The sequence below is a fragment of the Notolepis coatsorum genome, assembly GCF_963971535.1.
Source record: "Notolepis coatsorum genome assembly, chromosome: 5".
Lineage (NCBI taxonomy): Eukaryota > Metazoa > Chordata > Actinopteri > Aulopiformes > Paralepididae > Notolepis > Notolepis coatsorum.
In genome coordinates this window covers 45985762-46004512 of record NC_140169.1, presented here as the reverse complement: position 1 = coordinate 46004512, position 18751 = coordinate 45985762, and the positions used below count along the sequence as shown (strand labels likewise).

At 46.5% G+C, this 18751-nt stretch overlaps 1 protein-coding gene across 1 annotated transcript in view; it reads right to left on the bottom strand.

Moving 5' to 3' along the window:
* Positions 1–18751, bottom strand: part of LOC311228654 (DDB1- and CUL4-associated factor 6-like) — a 194811-nt gene that overhangs the window by 51697 nt on the left and 124363 nt on the right. Inside the window, exons 10-11 of the mRNA XM_084314584.1 lie at positions 4442–4937; positions 2048–2337 (exon numbers count right to left, since the gene is read on the bottom strand). Coding sequence (XP_084170710.1) covers positions 2048–2337; positions 4442–4937 — 786 coding nt within the window. The remainder of the gene's footprint in view (positions 1–2047; positions 2338–4441; positions 4938–18751) is intronic.

The following is an 18751-nucleotide window of genomic DNA, read 5'->3' as shown; positions in this document are numbered from 1 at the left end:
CAGTTAGATCATATAGAGACAGAGGAGGAGGAGGAACACACAGGAGAGGACAGTTAGATCATATAGAGACAGAGGAGGAGGAACACACAGGAGAGGACAGTTAGATCATATAGAGACAGAGGAGGAGGAACACACAGGAGAGGACAGTTAGATCATATAGAGACAGAGGAGGAGGAGGAACACACAGGAGAGGACAGTTAGATCATATAGAGACAGAGGAGGAGGAGGAACACACAGGAGAGGACAGTTAGATCATATAGAGACAGAGGAGGAGGAGGAACACACAGGAGAGGACAGTTAGATCATATAGAGACAGAGGAGGAGGAGGAACACACAGGAGAGGACAGTTAGATCATATAGAGACAGAGGAGGAGGAACACACAGGAGAGGACAGTTAGATCATATAGAGACTATAACAGATCTGGACTGACCGGAACCTGGGGACTATAACAGATCTGGACTGACCGGAACCTGGGGACTATAACAGATCTGGACTGACCGGAACCTGGGGACTATAACAGATCTGGACTGACCGGAACCTGGGGACTATAACAGATCTGGGCTGACCGGAACCTGGGGACTATAACAGATCTGGGCTGACCGGAACCTGGGGACTATAACAGATCTGGGCTGACCGGAACCTGGGGACTATAACAGATCTGGGCTGACCGGAACCTGGGGACTATAAACAGATCTGGACTGACCGGAACCTTCCGCTGGGGACTATAAACAGATCTGGACTGACCGGAACCTGGGGACTATAAACTAGGGCTGGGCGATATGACGATATTATATAAATATCGGGTACAGTTCATTAACGATACACTTTTTAAATGTATCGTGGATATCGTGATGTTTTGCCCAAGAGGATTGTGTCGCGTCAATCTGGTCCACACGTTGAAACTTTTGAACAGCGCCGCCCCACACACACACTACTGCATCAAAGTTACTACTTATGATAACAAAGGCATTCGTTTTGTGGCATTAACGTTATATAGTTACACGTTCAATAACATCAGCGTATTTACATAGCAACGTCCGAGGTCGACCTAGATATAGCAAGCATTAGTCGTTCATATCTCAGCCCGTGCTGACTCAGTTGTGACCATTCTACGGTCTGTTAATAAAGTTTTCAATCAGACAGATGTATGGAAAGGCTTTTATTATAACATCCGTTGCAGTAAAATCATTATGCCTCCAGTCGTTTAGTCATCCTGCGGAGCTAAAAGCTAAACGTCGGCCGCGGGGAGCTACCGCTACCATTGTTGTTGTCATTGAGCTCTCCAATGGCGGAAGTAAAAAATAATACGCGCTTGCCGATTGGTGCTAAGAACAGCAGGGCGGGTGCAAGCGGTGTGATGTAATTGGCAGACTCGACTGTCAATCAAAATGATTCTGTTTGCCGTCTGAATGAATGAAAACGTTATTAACTAATTGCAGCATGGGTACAATACAGTACAGCTCAATACAACAACAGTCAACAGTGGACGGGAGGATGCAGACCAGAGAAAGACTTTCGTCTTGTTTACATCAGGGTCCCCCATTTTCAATTCATCATATTTCATATCTAAATCATATAATATCTCATTGCTAAATATATGCAATATATAATCTAATAATCCAATAATCTAAATCTAATATATAATATAAAAATGCTAAATGCATGGGTATTTTATTTTGTCTTTAATGTTAGCTTGCAAACTCAAATACTGTCTTGGTAAGCCTCATAATGAATTGTTTGGGGAAAAAAAGAAAAACATTGTGATGCGTATCGTGTATCGCCGAAAGGTCAGAAAATATCGTGATATCATATTTAGGCCATATCGCCCAGCCCTACTATAAACAGATCTGGACTGACCGGAACCTGGGGACTATAAACAGATCTGGACTGACCGGAACCTGGGGACTATAAACAGATCTGGGCTGACCGGAGCTCCCGACCTATCAGATGACTGTACCTCCCGACCTATCAGACGGCTGTACCTGCAGAGCCAGTAAAAGGGTCCATACGGTGGTTCTCCTTTCTGATTGGCTGCATGTTGCTCACCTTGCTGTGATGTGGAGCTCCCTGCAGACGGGCTCTCTCTCTGATTGGCTGCAGACGGGCTCTCTCTCCGATTGGCTGCAGACGGGCTCTCTCTCCGATTGGCTGCAGACAGGCTCTCTCTCTGATTGGCTGCAGACGGGCTCTCTCTCTGATTGGCTGCAGACGGGCTCTCTCTCTGATTGGCTGCAGACGGGCTCTCTCTCTGATTGGCTGCAGACGCTTTGGACCCGTTGCCTCTGGAGCTGCCGGTTCTGCCGGTTCTGCCGGTCCTGGACGGCCCGGGAGGAGTCCTGTGGTGTTATTATGATGTAAGACTGATGTTTAGACGGAGAGAGTCTGAACAGAAACCGCAGAAGTCGTCTTGCTGTCTCACTTTTAATTTGGCGTTTAGACTTGTGTTTTGGAGGGAATTCTGCGTGCAGACGAGGCTGTAAAAGTGTGAGTAAATGTCGGCGTTATTGATGTAATATGCATGCCAGGTCTATAGGGGGTGCTGCAGTCGTGCCGGTGGCTGCTGAATATATCGCTCAGAACCCTTGGTATATATATATAATATAATATATATATCTCCCTGGATATAATCAGACATGCTTGTTCGCTTTGTTTACGCTTCTAAGCTAATGGCGCATACCTGTGACGTAAGCAGTACGCGACGAGAGCCTTGAGCCTTCGTCATATTTTTATGCGGTTTGACTGTTCAGATGATAGGTGTATCGTTTCTAGGATTTCCACCCAGGAAGGTGGTTTAACTTTTTTGCCAGATTTTCCCCCCAAAAACGCTGTTGCCGTATGAACAAAAGGCACATCCGATAAAATATTTTGCCGGATTCACCCGCGAGCGTTTCCGTCTAAATTACGCCTGCAGGACACAGATATGCCGGTGGTTTGATGGGGCTGAGGCAGATTGTACCTATTATAATGTGTTTATTTGGAGTAAGATATGTATGGTACAGTACCAGATTGTACCTATTATAATGTGTTTATTTGGAGTAAGATATGTATGGTACAGTACCAGATTGTACCTATTATAATGTGTTTATTTGGAGTAAGATATGTATGGTACAGTACCAGATTGTACCTATTTATAATGTGTTTATTTGGAGTAAGATATGTATGGTACAGTACCAGATTGTACCTATTATAATGTGTTTATTTGGAGTAAGATATGTATGGTACAGTACCAGATTGTACCTATTTATAATGTGTTTATTTGGAGTAAGATATGTATGGTACAGTACCAGATTGTACCTATTATAATGTGTTTATTTGGAGTAAGATATGTATGGTACAGTACCAGATTGTACCTATTATAATGTGTTTATTTGGAGTAAGATATGTATGGTACAGTACCAGATTGTACCTATTATAATGTGTTTATTTGGAGTAAGATATGTATGGTACAGTACCAGATTGTACCTATTTATAATGTGTTTATTTGGAGTAAGATATGTATGGTACAGTACCAGATTGTACCTATTATAATGTGTTTATTTGGAGTAAGATATGTATGGTACAGTACCAGATTGTACCTATTTATAATGTGTTTATTTGGAGTAAGATATGTATGGTACAGTACCAGATTGTACCTATTATAATGTGTTTATTTGGAGTAAGATATGTATGGTACAGTACTGTCTTGTACCTATTATAATGTGTTTATTTGGAGTAAGATATGTATGATACAGTACTGTATTATACCCATTATAATGTGTTTATTTGGAGTAAGATATGTATGTATATTGCATCCGTGTCTTGTGATCCCATGTGGGACGGCACAAACTAAATAATTCATTCATTCTAAGAACAACAATCTATTCTCAAATGAAGCGACATAACCCAGTGGCACACCCCCTTCATTAACCAGACTGGACCCCCTTCATAACCCAGCGGCAGACCCCCTTCATTAACCAGACTGGACCCCCTTCATTAACCAGACTGGACCCCCTTCATTAACCAGACTGGACCCCCTTCATAACCCAGCGGCAGACCCCCTTCATTAACCAGACTGGACCCCCTTCATAACCCAGCGGCAGACCCCCTTCATTAACCAGACTGGACCCCCTTCATAACCCAGCGGCAGACCCCCTTCATTAACCAGACTGGACCCCCTTCATTAACCAGACTGGACCCCCTTCATAACCCAGCGGCAGACCCCCTTCATTAACCAGACTGGACCCCCTTCATAACCCAGCGGCAGACCCCCTTCATTAACCAGACTGGACCCCCTTCATAACCCAGCGGCAGACCCCCTTCATTAACCAGACTGGACCCCCTTCATAACCCAGCGGCAGACCCCCTTCATTAACCAGACTGGACCCCCTTCATAACCCAGCGGCAGACCCCCTTCATTAACCAGACTGGACCCCCTTCATTAACCAGCCTGGACCAGCTCACCACTCGTCTGTGAAGTCCAGTTTGATGGTGCTGGTGGTGGTTCCCTCAGTGCTGTAGTGCAGGCTCAGAACGGGTTCTGCCAGGGCCGACCGGCTAGTGCCTGTGGTGGAGGAGGAGGAGGTGGTGGGGGAGGATGAGGTGGTGGAGGAGGAGGTGATGGTGGAGGAGGAGGAGGTGGTGGGGGAGGAGGAGGTGGTGGAGGAGGAGGTGGTGGAGGAGGAGGTGGTGGTGGAGGAGGAGGTGATGGGGGAGGAGGAGGAGGTGGAGGAGGAGGAGGTGGTGGAGGAGGAGGAGGTGATGGTGGTGGAGGAGGAGGAGGTGGAGGAGGAGGTGATGGGGGAGGAGGAGGTGGTGGAGGAGGAGGTGATGGTGGTTGAGGATGATGAGGATGAGGTGGTGGGGGTGCTACTACTGCTGCTACCGTTGGGGCCCCCAGACACACTGGCTGGTACAGACCCTGCTTCAGCTGATCCTGATCTCACAGTGTCACGTCCTCCTGAGAGAGAGAGAGAGAGAGAGAGAGAGAGAGAGAGAGAGAGAGAGAGAGAGAGAGAGAGAGAGAGAGACGGAGAGAGAGAGAGAGAGAGAGAGAGCGAGAGAGAGACGGAGAGAGAGGGGGGAGAGAGAAGAGAGAGAGGGAGAGAGAGAGAATCAGTGTTCTGTCATGACTCTCGTCTAAAGCCATTTCTTTTTACCTTGAGGTGAAGCAATAACCATATATAATTGAGGAATACATTATCATATACACGGAAATTACTGTTCATTATTTTCACAACATGCAAGTGGTATCAGGACACCCTTAACCGATAGGGGCATCGTTACTTAACTTTCTGTTACATCATCGTTATCGATGCCTGTCCCCACACAACACAAACATGTAACTTTCTGTTACATCATGGTTATCGATGCCTGTCCCCACACAACACAAACATGTAACTTTCTGTTACATCATCGTTATCGATGCCTGTCCCCACACAACACAAACATGTAACTTTCTGTTACATCATGGTTATCGATGCCTGTCCCCACACAACACAAACATGTAACTTTCTGTTACATCATCGTTATCGATGCCTGTCCCCACACAACACAAACATGTAACTTTCTGTTACATCATGGTTATCGATGCCTGTCCCCACACAACACAAACATGTAACTTTCTGTTACATCATCGTTATCGATGCCTGTCCCCACACAACACAAACATGTAACTTTCTGTTACATCATGGTTATCGATGCCTGTCCCCACACAACACAAACATGTAACTTTCTGTTACATCATCGTTATCGATGCCTGTCCCCACACAACACAAACATGTAACTTTCTGTTACATCATCGTTATCGATGCCTGTCCCCACACAACACAAACATGTAACTTTCTGTTACATCATCGTTATCGATGCCTGTCCCCACACAACACAAACATGTAACTTTCTGTTACATCATCGTCCCACTAGCTGACCATACGCAACAGTAACGGAACACATGCAATTACCACGGACAGGCATGACTGTGACAACCCCATCCCTCTCCTACAGGTTGACTCAGGGATATACCTGGATATCTCCATTAACCTGTTTGTCATCCACAGACTGGCAATCAGATGCACCTGTGCAGGTGTGTCAGGAGGAGGAGGCACACCTGTGTAAAAGGACTGACTTCTCCATTTGTCTGCCGTCTCTCCTCCAAGCTGGTCCTGACATTTTGTTTGTTTGAATTTGGTTTGGTTGTTTCTCATATTATCATTTACACGCATCACACACTGACTCACTCATGCACTCACTACATTACTGATCCATTCATTCTTTAATTTCTTTTGTTTGTACATATTTAAATAGCATAATTAAATTACTCTTCTTTACAAACTTCAAGTACTTGTGTGGTCTCCCTTGTTTTGTCTGTACCTTGAGTTTGGTTCATGACAAAATGGGGGCTCGATCCTTTTGGTGGACCTTTGGTTTAATTGATTAGTTTGTTGGCTTTTGGCTTAGTTTGTAGTGGTGGAATCTGATTTTGGACTTTCTTGGTAAGTAACACTTCGGAAAGTTTATTCCATACCACATTTTTGTTATAAATGTATTCACTAGTTAGTAATTGCATGCTTGTTTTTACATGTAAATTGTTTGGGAGATGCATACAAGTAATTGGTTTGTTTGTTTGATTTGATTTGATTTGTTTGTTTGATTGGTTTGGAGGAGAGCAGCTTGGTCAGTAATTGGACCCTGAGTGAGAGTGTGGTGACTTTTTGAGTGCTTTTTAATCTGTTTAGCCCTGGTTAGGTAGGCGCAGAGTGGGCCAGCTGTACTGTATCAGTACTTCCAACAGTCCACTAAATTTATTATTTTTCCTTTTTTGTTTTGAGGTAATCCTGGGTGGAGATTTCGGTCTCTGTCGAGGGTAGGCTTCCAGACCATAGGGTTGTAGTGTTCAGCTTTTAAAGTGGCCTTGAGCCCGGCACGCCTCAAAGAAGATGGTTAGGTTTAGAGTAGTGATATTGGTAGGGAACCAGGGTTGCTCAAAATACAAATATCATTGTATATGGTTAGGGATTGGCACTCGGAAAGTCTTGCTCACCATGTTTTCTGTTTGTTTTCTATATAAGTAGTGGTTAGTGCTTTAAATATGGCGTCCATTGTGAAAGACTTTATACACACTCCTTCAATGGAGTTATTGAATCAGTGTACAAAGATATAGATAAACCTGTCATTTCACCTACAGTGACCCCTGAAGCTTTGACCTTTGAACAACAAAAAGAGTTGTTAATTCTTAAATTGGAACATGAGGAAAAAATGGAAAGAAGTAAAATTCTTAGTATGGAACACGAAAGAATTAAAGTCCAAACACAATTAGAGATGGAAAACATTAAGTTGAAGCAAGTAATTGAGTGAAGAATGCCCTCCGGGGTCACTGGTCAGGAGGAAAATACATTTAATGTGGGATCTAACCGGCAACTGCTTCCCCAGTTCACAGAAAATGATCCAGACCTTTTTTTTCCCTTTGTTTGAGCGGGTGGCAAAGGCCAAAAAGTGGTCTGATGAGGAGTGCACTTTGTTGCAGACAGTTCGCGTACAGAGCCAACAGATCCACAGAGGATGCTGTGAACATGGCTCTGCACTATACGCTGGAACATCTGGACTGTGTGGGCAACTATGTCAGGATCTTGTATGTGGACTTCAGCTCGGCCTTCAACACCATCCTTCCACCCATCCTGGAGCACCAGCTATCCCTGCTGCAGGTGCCGGCCTCCACTCGCAGGTGGATTACCGACTTCCTGTCCAACAGGTCTGAGCGGGTGAGGCTGGGGAAGAGCATTAGGTCCACCAGCACCGGTTCCCCGCAGGGCTGCGTCCTGTGCCCACTACTGTTCTCCCTGTACACCAACAGCTGTGCCTCTCTCCACCCCTCGGTCAAACTCCTGAAATTCGCTGACGACACCACCCTGGTGGGTCTCATCTCCAGGGGGGACGAGTCGGCCTACAGGAGGGAGATCGAGAGGCTGCAGAGCTGGTGCAGCTGCAACAACCTGGAGCTCAATGCTCAAAAGACAGTGGAGATGGTAGTGGACTTCAGGAGGAAAGCAGCCCTGCCCCCTCCCATCATACTGGGAGGCACTCAGGTGGCCTCCGTGGAGTCATGCCCATTCCTTGGCATGACCATCTCCCGGGATTTGAAATGGGAGCTCAACATCACGGGCCTGCTCAAAAAGGCCCAGGGGAGGATGTTCTTCCTCCGGCAGTTGAACAAATACAAACTGCAGAGGACGATGATGGCCCAATTCTACACAGCCATCATTGAGTCCATCCTCACCCACTCCATCATCTCCTGGTTCCCTGCTGCAGCGGCAAAAGATCTCGCCAAGCTGCAGCGGGTGATTCGCTCCGCGGAGAGGGTGATCGGCTGTCCCCTGCCCTCCCTCAGGTCCCTGCACGACTCCAGGGCACTGAAGAGGGCAAGAAAGATTATGGCCGACCCCTCCCACCCCGGTCACAGCCTCTTCACCCTGCTCCCCTCTGGGAGAAGGCTGAGGATCCCAAAGGCTGTAAAAGCTCGTCACAGACTGAGCTTCTTCCCCTCAGCCGCCAGGCTGATCAATGCCTCAGGTCCCCCGCCCCCCCCCCCCCCCCTCTGCCCCCAAGTGACATTGGCACAATGACACTGACTGCACCGCACTAGTCCTTACTGGAACTCTGCACTTTACACTTTATATATATATGTATTTAAATGATTAATCCTCCACTGCACTGTTTTTTGTCCTGTGTCTGTGTTGGTGTTTGTCGTTACTGTGAAAAAAGAAATGAAAAAATGCATACACTGCAACAATTACCAATGTGTTTTACACAAATGGCTTAATAAAGGAATCTGAATCTGAATCTGAGGAGTAAGATCTATGCGACAGTTAAAACTATAGTGTTGCGTGCATATGAGTTGCTCCCCGAAGCATATCGGCAACGTTTTAGGAATTGGGAAAAGAAGGAGCACCAGACTCATGTTGAATTTGTCCGTGATCTGGTTGTTCAGTTTAATCGATGGTGTTTGGCGTCAGAGGTTAGAACTTTTCAAGAACTGTCTGATTTAGTAATACTGGAGCAAATAAAAAAACGGTGTGCCACATAGTATTGCTACTTACTTAAACGAACGAATAGTAAAAACTCTGCAGGAAGCAGCAATGTTGGCTGATGAATATAGTTTAATTCATAAACGTACATTTGCCGAAGCTAGTGGTGGTGTGCAGCAGAATAGATTTTCTCCACGCATGGACAGACGTTTTGGGTCAAACGTGGATTCGGTTTATTCCAGGCCTGATCATAGTTCGTGGAAGGATGATAGTTGTCATTACTGCCAGCGAAAAGGGCACTGGAAAAATGAATGTCCTGCACTTAAAGACAAAGCAAGGTTTTCTGGCAGACCGCAAGTAAAGCCTGCTGCGTTGGCTACACATGTTTCCTTGGTCCAGTTAGCGCTCCAAACGGAGGGACATTCTGTGGTCCAGTCCTACTCTGTGCGAGTCAAAAAACAGAGGGGATTATGCAGCATTTATTTCAGAGGGTTACGTGTCCATACCTGGGAAGGAGAAAGTGGCAGTTAGAATATTGAGAGATACTGGCGCGCTACATACGTTGGTCTGTGACTCTGTTCTTCCATTCACCTCTGATACAGACACAGAAGATGTCATTTTGATGCAGGGTATGGGTATGAATATTATTCCAGTACCGGTGCATAGAATCGAGTTAGTCTGCGGGTTTGTCACTAGACAAGTGAGGGTAGGAGTGCGCCCAGCTCTGCCTGTGGAGGGGGTTGACATCATTCTGGGTAATGACCTGGCAGGAGATAGAGTTTGGGCAGAGGCGCCACCACCGTATGTGGTCACCCAGGTTCCGGCACCCCTTACTTCGAAGTCAAAAGATGAAAGAGTAGAGTCTGAACCTGAAAAAGAGTGGTTCCCAGCATGTGCAGTGACTCAAGTGATGGGTCGGCTGAAGGATGAGTCTGCTCAACAAGTAAAAGCAGAGGGAAAGGCTGTAATAATACCGGTGCCTCTTGAGTCAATATCTCATAGTGGGGCGGCGTGGCTGAGGGGTAGAGCGGGTCGTCCAATGATCGAAGGGTTGGTGATTCGAATCCCGCTCAAGCCCATGTCCATCCCACTGCCTTGTGTCCTTGGGCAAGACACTTAACCTACTTGCCTCGTATGAATGTGTATGCATGTGAATGAATGTTGGTAGTGGTCGGAGGGGCCGTAGGCGATGATTATTCGCCACGCTTCCGTGAGTCTGCCTCAGGGCAGCTCTGGCTGCAATTGTAGCTTACCACCACCGGTATGACTGTGTATGAACGAATAATGGACTCTGTAAGCGCTCTGGGGACACTGGGGTGTCATGAAGAGCGCTATATAAATCCAATCCATTATTATTATTAGTGTGGGTGACCTGGCGAAGCCAGGTTGCCACCCACACTATAGTTCTTGTCACTCTTTTTCTTTATTCTTCTTTATTCCACCGATTTTGCAAACACTTTGCAACACGTAAGCGTTCGCGCCCCATACACGTGAAAGGTATCAAAACGAGCGGCTTGCCTATGGCAACAGCGGTCTCCAAACTCGTAAAGTTTCACCGCACCGTCTGGCTACGAATCGACTTTAAACGGTAAAATTTCAGAAATGCATGCAATTTAGAGTGCGAGATCCACCGATTTTGCAAACACTTTGCAACACGTAAGCGTTCGCGCCCCATACACGTGAAAGGTATCAAAACGAGCGGCTTGCCTATGGCAACAGCGGTCTCCGAACTCGTTTCACCGCACCGTCTGGCTACGAATCGACTTTAAACAGTAAAATTACGGTCCCATTGGGAATGCATTGCAATTTAGAGTGTAGCAGCTGAAATAATCTTTTTTCCCCTACCTTGGGTGAATTGCGAGTGTGATCTCAATTTTGGACGTAGAAATAAAACAAACACATCAAAACGATGACACGGCTGTCAGCTCGCTCACAAAAGAAAAATAAATGGAATTGGACATTTCTATCTCAACTGACGACCATTTGTTTGAAGGTTCTCCTCCCCATTGACCGCCATGCAATCGCACTCTAGAAATCAAATTTTTCACACTATTTTTTAGCCTTCTGTTCCGATCGCCGAAGGAGTGCCACAATATCGCACGAATGCCACAATTATCGCACACAACCCTTCGCCTACTCGTTGTAGTGCTCTTGTGCGAGTCACAACGCTTCATCTCTTATAGTTTTCTTTTAATCAACGTGACAATGCAGTCATGTAAAGAAAATTCAGAATATGCTCATGGCTGATTGGTTCAGGCTTAACAGCTGTGAGGCTCAGGGCTCATGGCTGAGCTGACCTGCCAATGACATCATCCACTTAACCCATCATTGCCCATCACTGTGTTGCAGTACTGAATTGCTGGACAGCGCCCTCTGTCTTGTGGGTTGTGTCATTGTACTCAGTAGGGATATCCTCTTTCATTTTTCATTGGTCCATGTTGACCACCTTTCATTGGTCGATGTTGACCACTCCCCCGATCCTTAGACCACGCCCCCTTAGGCCACACCCCCTCAATGTATCTCTTGAACCGTTTGTCGTAGAGACTTGCGGATTGTGCCATTGGTCGATGTTGACCACCTTTCATTGGTCGATGTTGACCACTCCCCCTGTTGACCACCTTTCATTGGTCGATGTTGACCACTCCCCCGATCCTTAGGCCACACCCCCTCAGTGTATCTCTTGAACCGTTTGTCGTAGAGACTTGCGGATTGTGCCATTGGTCGATGTTGACCACCTTTCATTGGTCGATGTTGACCACTCCCCCGATCCTTAGACCACGCCCCCTTAGGCCACACCCCCTCAGTGTATCTCTTGAACCGTTTGTCGTAGAGACTTGCGGATTGTGCCATTGTACTCAGTAGGGATATCCTCTTTCATTTTTCATTGGTCCATGTTGACCCCCTTTCATTGGTCGATGTTGACCACTCCCCCGATCCTTAGACCACGCCCCCTTAGGCCACACCCCCTCAGTGTATCTCTTGAACCGTTTGTCGTAGAGACTTGCGGATTGTGCCATTGGTCGATGTTGACCACCTTTCACTGGTCGATGTTGACCACTCCCCCGATCCTTAGACCACGCCCCCTTATGCCACACCCCCTTTAAAAAAATCCGAAAAATCCGAAAACTCTGAAAAATCCCAAAACTCGGAAAATTCCGAAAACTCGGAAACATCAAAAATCCGAAAAAGTTCAAAAACTCGGAAAAGTCCGAAAACTCGGAAAAATCCAAAAACTCTGAAAATTCGGAAAACTCGGAAACATCAAAAATCCGAAAAAGTTCAAAAACTCGGAAAAGTCCGAAAACCCGAAAACTCGGAAAAATCCAAAAACTCGGAAAATTCCGAAAACTCGGAAAATTCCGAAAACTCGGAAACATCAAAAATCCGAAAAAGTTCAAAAATTCGGAAAAGTCCGAAAACCCGGAAAAATGCAAAAACTCGGAAAATTCCGAAAACTCGGAAACATCAAAAATCAGAAAAAGTTCAAAAACTCGGAAAAGTCAGAAAAAAAATTAAAACTCGGAAAAGTCCGATCTTCAAATGGTATATGTTGACCACTCCCCCGATCCTTAGGCCGCGCCCCCTTTTTGTATCCTTTGAACCGTTTGTCATAGAGACTCGCGAGAGACCCTCTCCCCCGTTGGCCGGCGGTGCACAGGCGTCACCCACACTTTCACAATTATTATAGTGATTTGGTTCTGGAACAAAAATCTGACCTTTCTCTGAAGACTTGTTTTGAGTTGGTGTCCTCCTATGGGAGACATGGAAAATGCAGCTCAAGGCTATTTTGAGAAAAATGGTATCCTGTTGCGAAAATGGTGTGCACAGGGAGATAACTTTGTGGGTAACCCGATTGTGCAGATTGTGGTGCCTATTAAGTTCAGAGAAACGGTCATGAAAGCGGCGCATAATGATGTAGCTGGTCATATGGGTGTTCAGAAAATGTACACTAGGATCCTAAATCATTTCTTTTGGCCACGTATGAAAACTGAAGTATCTGCATTCATCAAAACTTGCCACACCTGTCAGCTGACGAGAAAGCCCAATCAGTCAATATGTCCGGCACCACTGTGTCCTATTCCAGCTTTGGACCAGCCTTTTTTTTTTTTACTTTTTTTTTTTTTTTTTTTTTTAGCGTTTATCGCTTTTCTGGTCAAGCATGACCGACAGAAACAGGTTGAAATGGGATGTAGAGCAGGGGAAGACATTCTGAGAAATGACGGCGGGTCCGGGAATCGAACTTGTGTCCCCCAGATCCGTGACGAGCACGGTTTTCCCCGACGCAGAAATAGCGCCGAGATATGCTGTGAGCTACGGGAGCTCCCCTTTGGACCAGCCTTTTGAGTATTTAGTTATGGATTGTGTAGGTCCGTTGCCGCCCTCAAAATCTGGTAACCAATATTTGTTAACTTTGATGTGTCAGGTTACCCGCTATCCAGCAGCTTACCCGTTGCGTTCTATTACAGCAAAGTCTGTGGTGAAAGCACTGTCTCAGTTCATTTCGGTTTTTGGCATTCCCAAAGTCATACAAACTGATCAAGGTTCCAATTTTGGCTCTCGATTGTTTGCTCAGGTTTTGCAACAGCTTCAGATTAAGCATAACCTGTCATCGGCCTATCATCCCCAAAGTCAAGGTTGTTTAGAACGTTTTCACCAAACCCTTAAGTTCCTTTTGCGTGCTTACTGCACAGAACTTGATCGAGACTGGGAGGAGGGGCTGCCGTGGTTGTTACTGGCTGCGAGGGAGGTAGTCCAGTCCAGCACCGGGTTTAGTCCAAATGATTTGGTTTTTGGGCACTCGGTGTGTGGACCATTGGCTGTGTTGAAAAATATTGACCAACAGTCTGAGCCACCTCAGAACTTGATGGAATATGTGGATGGTTTTAGGCACATGTGGCGGGGCAAATGGCAAAACGAAAGTTGAAAAAGATCACAAAATAAAATGAAATCTCTGTTTGACCGTAAAGCAAAACAACGGCAGTTTAGTCCTGGAGATCAGGTCATGTTTCTTAGGCCAGTGGTGGGCTCACCATTTCAGGCACGTTTTGTTGGCCCATGTACGGTTAAGCAGCAGATCTCTGAAAATGATTACTTGATCTCAATGCCTAAAGGTAAATCTAGATTGTGTCATATAAATATGCTGAAACCATATTATGAACATGTATCTTCCCCTGTCTCCACTCAGGTCCCGTGCGTAAAATCGGCACTGTGCGCAAACACAACAGTGTTTTCAGCAGACGCAGTGAATGGGGAGGGGGAATGGACAAAAGAGGAGGCTGTGTTACAGGGTCGTTTGAACAACTCTGAGACATTAAAATCATTGCCATTAGTACTTGAGCACTTGGATGAGGGTAAGAAAAATGAATTGGTTGCACTGATAAACGGTTACGACATTGATGTTGATATGGCTCAACCTATCAAACAACGTTTTTACCGGGTTTCACCGGATAAGGGAACACAGTTGAAAAAGGAGGTTCAATATATGCTGGACAATGGATTAGCGGAACCCTCACATTCCAGCTGGGCCTCTCCATGTTTACTGGTGAGAAAACCTGACTCCACTTTTCGGCCATGCACTGATTTCAGGAAAGTCAATAATGTCACTAAACCTGATGTGTTCCCCTTGCCACGCATGGAGGATTGTGTAGACCAGGTAGGCTCAGCCACATTTGTGAGCACATTTGACTTACTTAAAGGATACTGGCAGGTCCCATTGTCACCACGGGCCCAGGAGATAAGTGCATTCATTACTCCTACCGGTTTGTATTCTTATAAAGTGATGCCCTTTGGTTTGCGCAATGCTCCGGCCACATTCCAGCGTTTGATGAACCGGGTGGTGGCAAGACTATCTGGTTGTGCCGTCTATTTAGATGATGTTGTCATATTTAGTGACACGTGGGAGGACCATCTGCAGAGGATACAATCCCTCTTTGATAGATTGGTGTGGGCACGGTTGACTGTAAATGTGGCCAAGTGTGAATTTGCCAGAGCTACAGTTCTAGAGCTTCAGCTACAGAGGTTCGACCTAAGGTGGTAGCCATCAACAATTTCCCACCCTGTTACAAAGAAAGAGTTGATGCGTTTTCTCGGAATGGTGGGGTACTATAGAAGTTTTTGCCAAAACTTCTCTTCAGTGGTAGCACCCCTCACAGATCTTCTAAGGTTAAGTTTGTATGGTCAGAGAAGGCCCAGTGTGCTTTTAGCAATGTAAAGGCTCTTCTGCCTTCCTGATATTCACTTTTTTAAAGGTCCGCCTCACCTCATGCTCTGTTACCCTGAACACTGAGTCTCCATCAGCAGCAGACCCCCCCCCCCATTGCCGTGGCTTGTGGGCTGGTGTTGTTATTACCAGCATCAAACCTCGCATAGAAGGTATTGAGGTCATTTGCTAAGGAGATGTCACTGTTCAGTTTGAGGGAGGCGCCTTTGTAGTCTGTCATCGTTTTGAGCCCCTGCCACATAGCTCTAGAGTCAGCCTGTTCAAACTCAATTTCATCCTTGTAGCGCCGTTTGGCCTCTGTCACTGTCCTCCTTACGTTGTATCGCGCCACCTTGTGGTCATTCATGTTGCCTGCCACTAGGCTGCCGTTGTATGCTTTGGTGCGCGCTCTCAGAGCTTCACGGACGGATTTGTCTACCCAGGGTTTTTGATTTGGGTAAACTCTCATTGTGGGAGTGGGGATTGTTTCTTCCACCAAAGTACGAACATAGTCCAGCACTGTCTCCGTGTAGACATGAATGTTATCTGTGTCGCGGAACACGCTCCAGTCTGTGCAGTCAAACGCAGCCTGGAGCGTCTCCTCTGACGTCAAATCCCATTTCTGCACCTCTCGCGAGACTACAGGAGTACTCTGTTTGTACTTTGGAGAAAGCAATATGGCCGCATGATCAGACTTCCCAAAGCCACTAGCAGAATGAGCCTTGTATCCACCCTTGAATTGCGTGTAACAGTGATCTAGGATGTTACCGCCTCTGGTGTTACAAGTCACATGCTGATAGAAGTCAGGCAAGACCTTTCTCAGATTGGCGCTATTGAAATCACCCACCACTATAATGGCGGCGTTAACGTTCGCTGCTTGGATTCTATTTACCTCGTCGTGGAGTCTGGAGAGCACGACATTATTGCTGGCTTGCGGTGGAATATACACTCCGACCAGGACGATCGCCGTTAACTCCCTCGGGAGGAAGAAAGGACGACACTTGATGGTTATATATTCCAGGTCTGGGCAGCAGTGGTTTGATAATTCCTTCACGTTAGCTGGATCGCTCCAATTGTTGTTAAACATGAAGGCAATACCTCCTCCACGTTGTTTGCCGGACTCTGCTGATCTGTCCTTGCGGTGGGTGAAGAAGTAATCGGCCGGTTGTATGGCATGGTCTGGGACGTCCGGCGTCAACCACGTCTCGGTGAAGCAGAGAACGTTACAGTCTCTAACGTCTCTTTGGTATTGAATCCTTGCTCGGATGTCGTCCAGTTTATTGTCAATTGATTGTACATTGGCTAGCAATATACTGGGTAGTGGCGTTCGGTGTCGTCTGGATCTCAGCCTGTTACGGATCCCAGCTCTCTTCCCACGCCGTCTGGTGGTTCCTTTGTTCCTGGGGTCAGGATCTGGTCCCATTGTTCTGAGAATCTCCACAGGCCATTTCTGCGGTTCGGAAAGCTGATCCAGGGAGTAATCCAATCGGTAAGTTTCCCGTAATCCGATGTCTATAAGTGACTGACGGTCATACACATTAAATGCACCTACTGTTGGTACAGACAAAACTCTTAAAACTATAAATATTAACAAAAGTAAGCACAATCTCGACGGAGCGTACAGACAGGTGACCGGGCATAGCGGCGCCATCTTGTGATCTTTTACACGACCAACTGGCCCCGGTATTCACTGACATATTTAACCTGTCCTTAGAACAGGCTGTCATCCCCACCTGCCTGAAGAAGTCCACTATTATCCCTGTACCCAAAAAATCCAAGCCTGCTTGCCTCAACGACTACCGCCCTGTAGCTCTCACCTCCATAGCCATGAAGTGCTTTGAGAAGCTAGTAAAGGGCTACATCTGCTCCTCCCTCCCCATTAACATGGACCCCCTGCAATTTGCATACCGCCCCAACAGGTCCACGGAGGACGCCATAGCCCATGTGCTGCACACAGCAGCATCACACCTGGACAAGAGGCAGGGGAACTATGTGAGAATGCTATTCATCGACTACAGCTCGGCATTCAATACCATAGTCCCCTCCATACTCATAGCCAAGCTCAGGGACCTGGGCTTGAACTATGACCTCTGCCAGTGGGTCTTGGACTTCCTGACGGGCAGACCCCAGGTGGTGAGAGCAGGCAACTGCACCTCCTCATCCATCACCCTCAACATAGGGGCCCCCCAGGGCTGTGTTCTGAGTCCCCTCCTCTACTCCCTGTACACACACGACTGTGTGGCTCAGAGGAGTAGCAATACAATCATCAAATTTGCTGACGACACAGTGGTGGTGGGCCTGATCTCTGCCAACGACGAGAGGGCCTACCTGGAAGAGGTCAAGGTCCTGGCGGGATGGTGCCAGGAAAACAGCCTCTCCCTGAACGTCAGCAAAACAAAGGAGATGATTGTGGACTTCAGGAGGTCGGGGGTCAAGGACTACAGCCCCCTCAGCATCGACGGGGCACCGGTTGAGAGAGTCAACAGCTTTAAGTACCTCGGAGCCCACATATCCGAGGACTTGACATGGACCACACACATTGACAGTGTTGTGAAGAAGGCACGACAACGCCTCTACTTCCTCAGGCGCCTAAGGAAGTTCCAAGTCAGTCAGAAGATCCTTAAGAACTTCTACTCATGTACAATAGAGAGCATCCTGACTGGCAACATCACCTCCTGGTTTGGGAATAGCACTGCACAAGACCGAAGCAGACTACAAAGAGTGACACGTTCAGCCGAACGCACAATTGGAGGGGGGCTCCCCACCCTCCAGAACATTTACAACAAGCGTTGCAGGGGCAAGGCTAAGAGAATCATTAAGGACTCCAGTCACCCGAACAACTGCCTCTTTGAACTGCTGCGGTCAGGCAAGCGATACCGGAGTCTCAAGGCGAGCACAGAAAGACTCAGAAGAAGCTTCTATCCCCAGGCCATCAGGCTGCTAAACGAACAATGAACACTACACAACAACAACCATCAAACGCACATAGCACACACATCCACACGCACACACTCACTTTAAACAAACACACTGTAGCACCCACTCCCCACACTTTATATTTATTGATGAAGGATTGCACTACAACTCGTACACCTTACTGTAAATTGTACCTAAATTGTACCTCATCCCATTTCTGCTTTGCACTATATAGTACTGTACATTAGTACACTGCATAGTATTGTATATTATATGGTAACTCAGTTACGTCTATTCTGCATCGAACATTGTACATATGTCTATACTGAACACTGTGACCTCATTTTCTACTTCTAAATTACATGCTATACTATGTTATTTGATACTATCTTGTCTAGCACAGTCTCTGGAGCGTAACAGTAAGAAGCATTTTGTATGAAAGTATTCTGTACTTCTGTATGACAACTATTAAAGAAACTTGAAACTTGAAACTATGTTCTTCTCCGGTGTTGGCAGCACCACAGTTTGAGAAGCCTTTCATGTTGCAGGTTGATGCCAGTGATGTGGGCGCGGGAGCAGTGTTGCTGCAGGCTGATGATGATGTGGGGGTGGAAAGGCCGGTAGGGTTTTTCTCAAAAA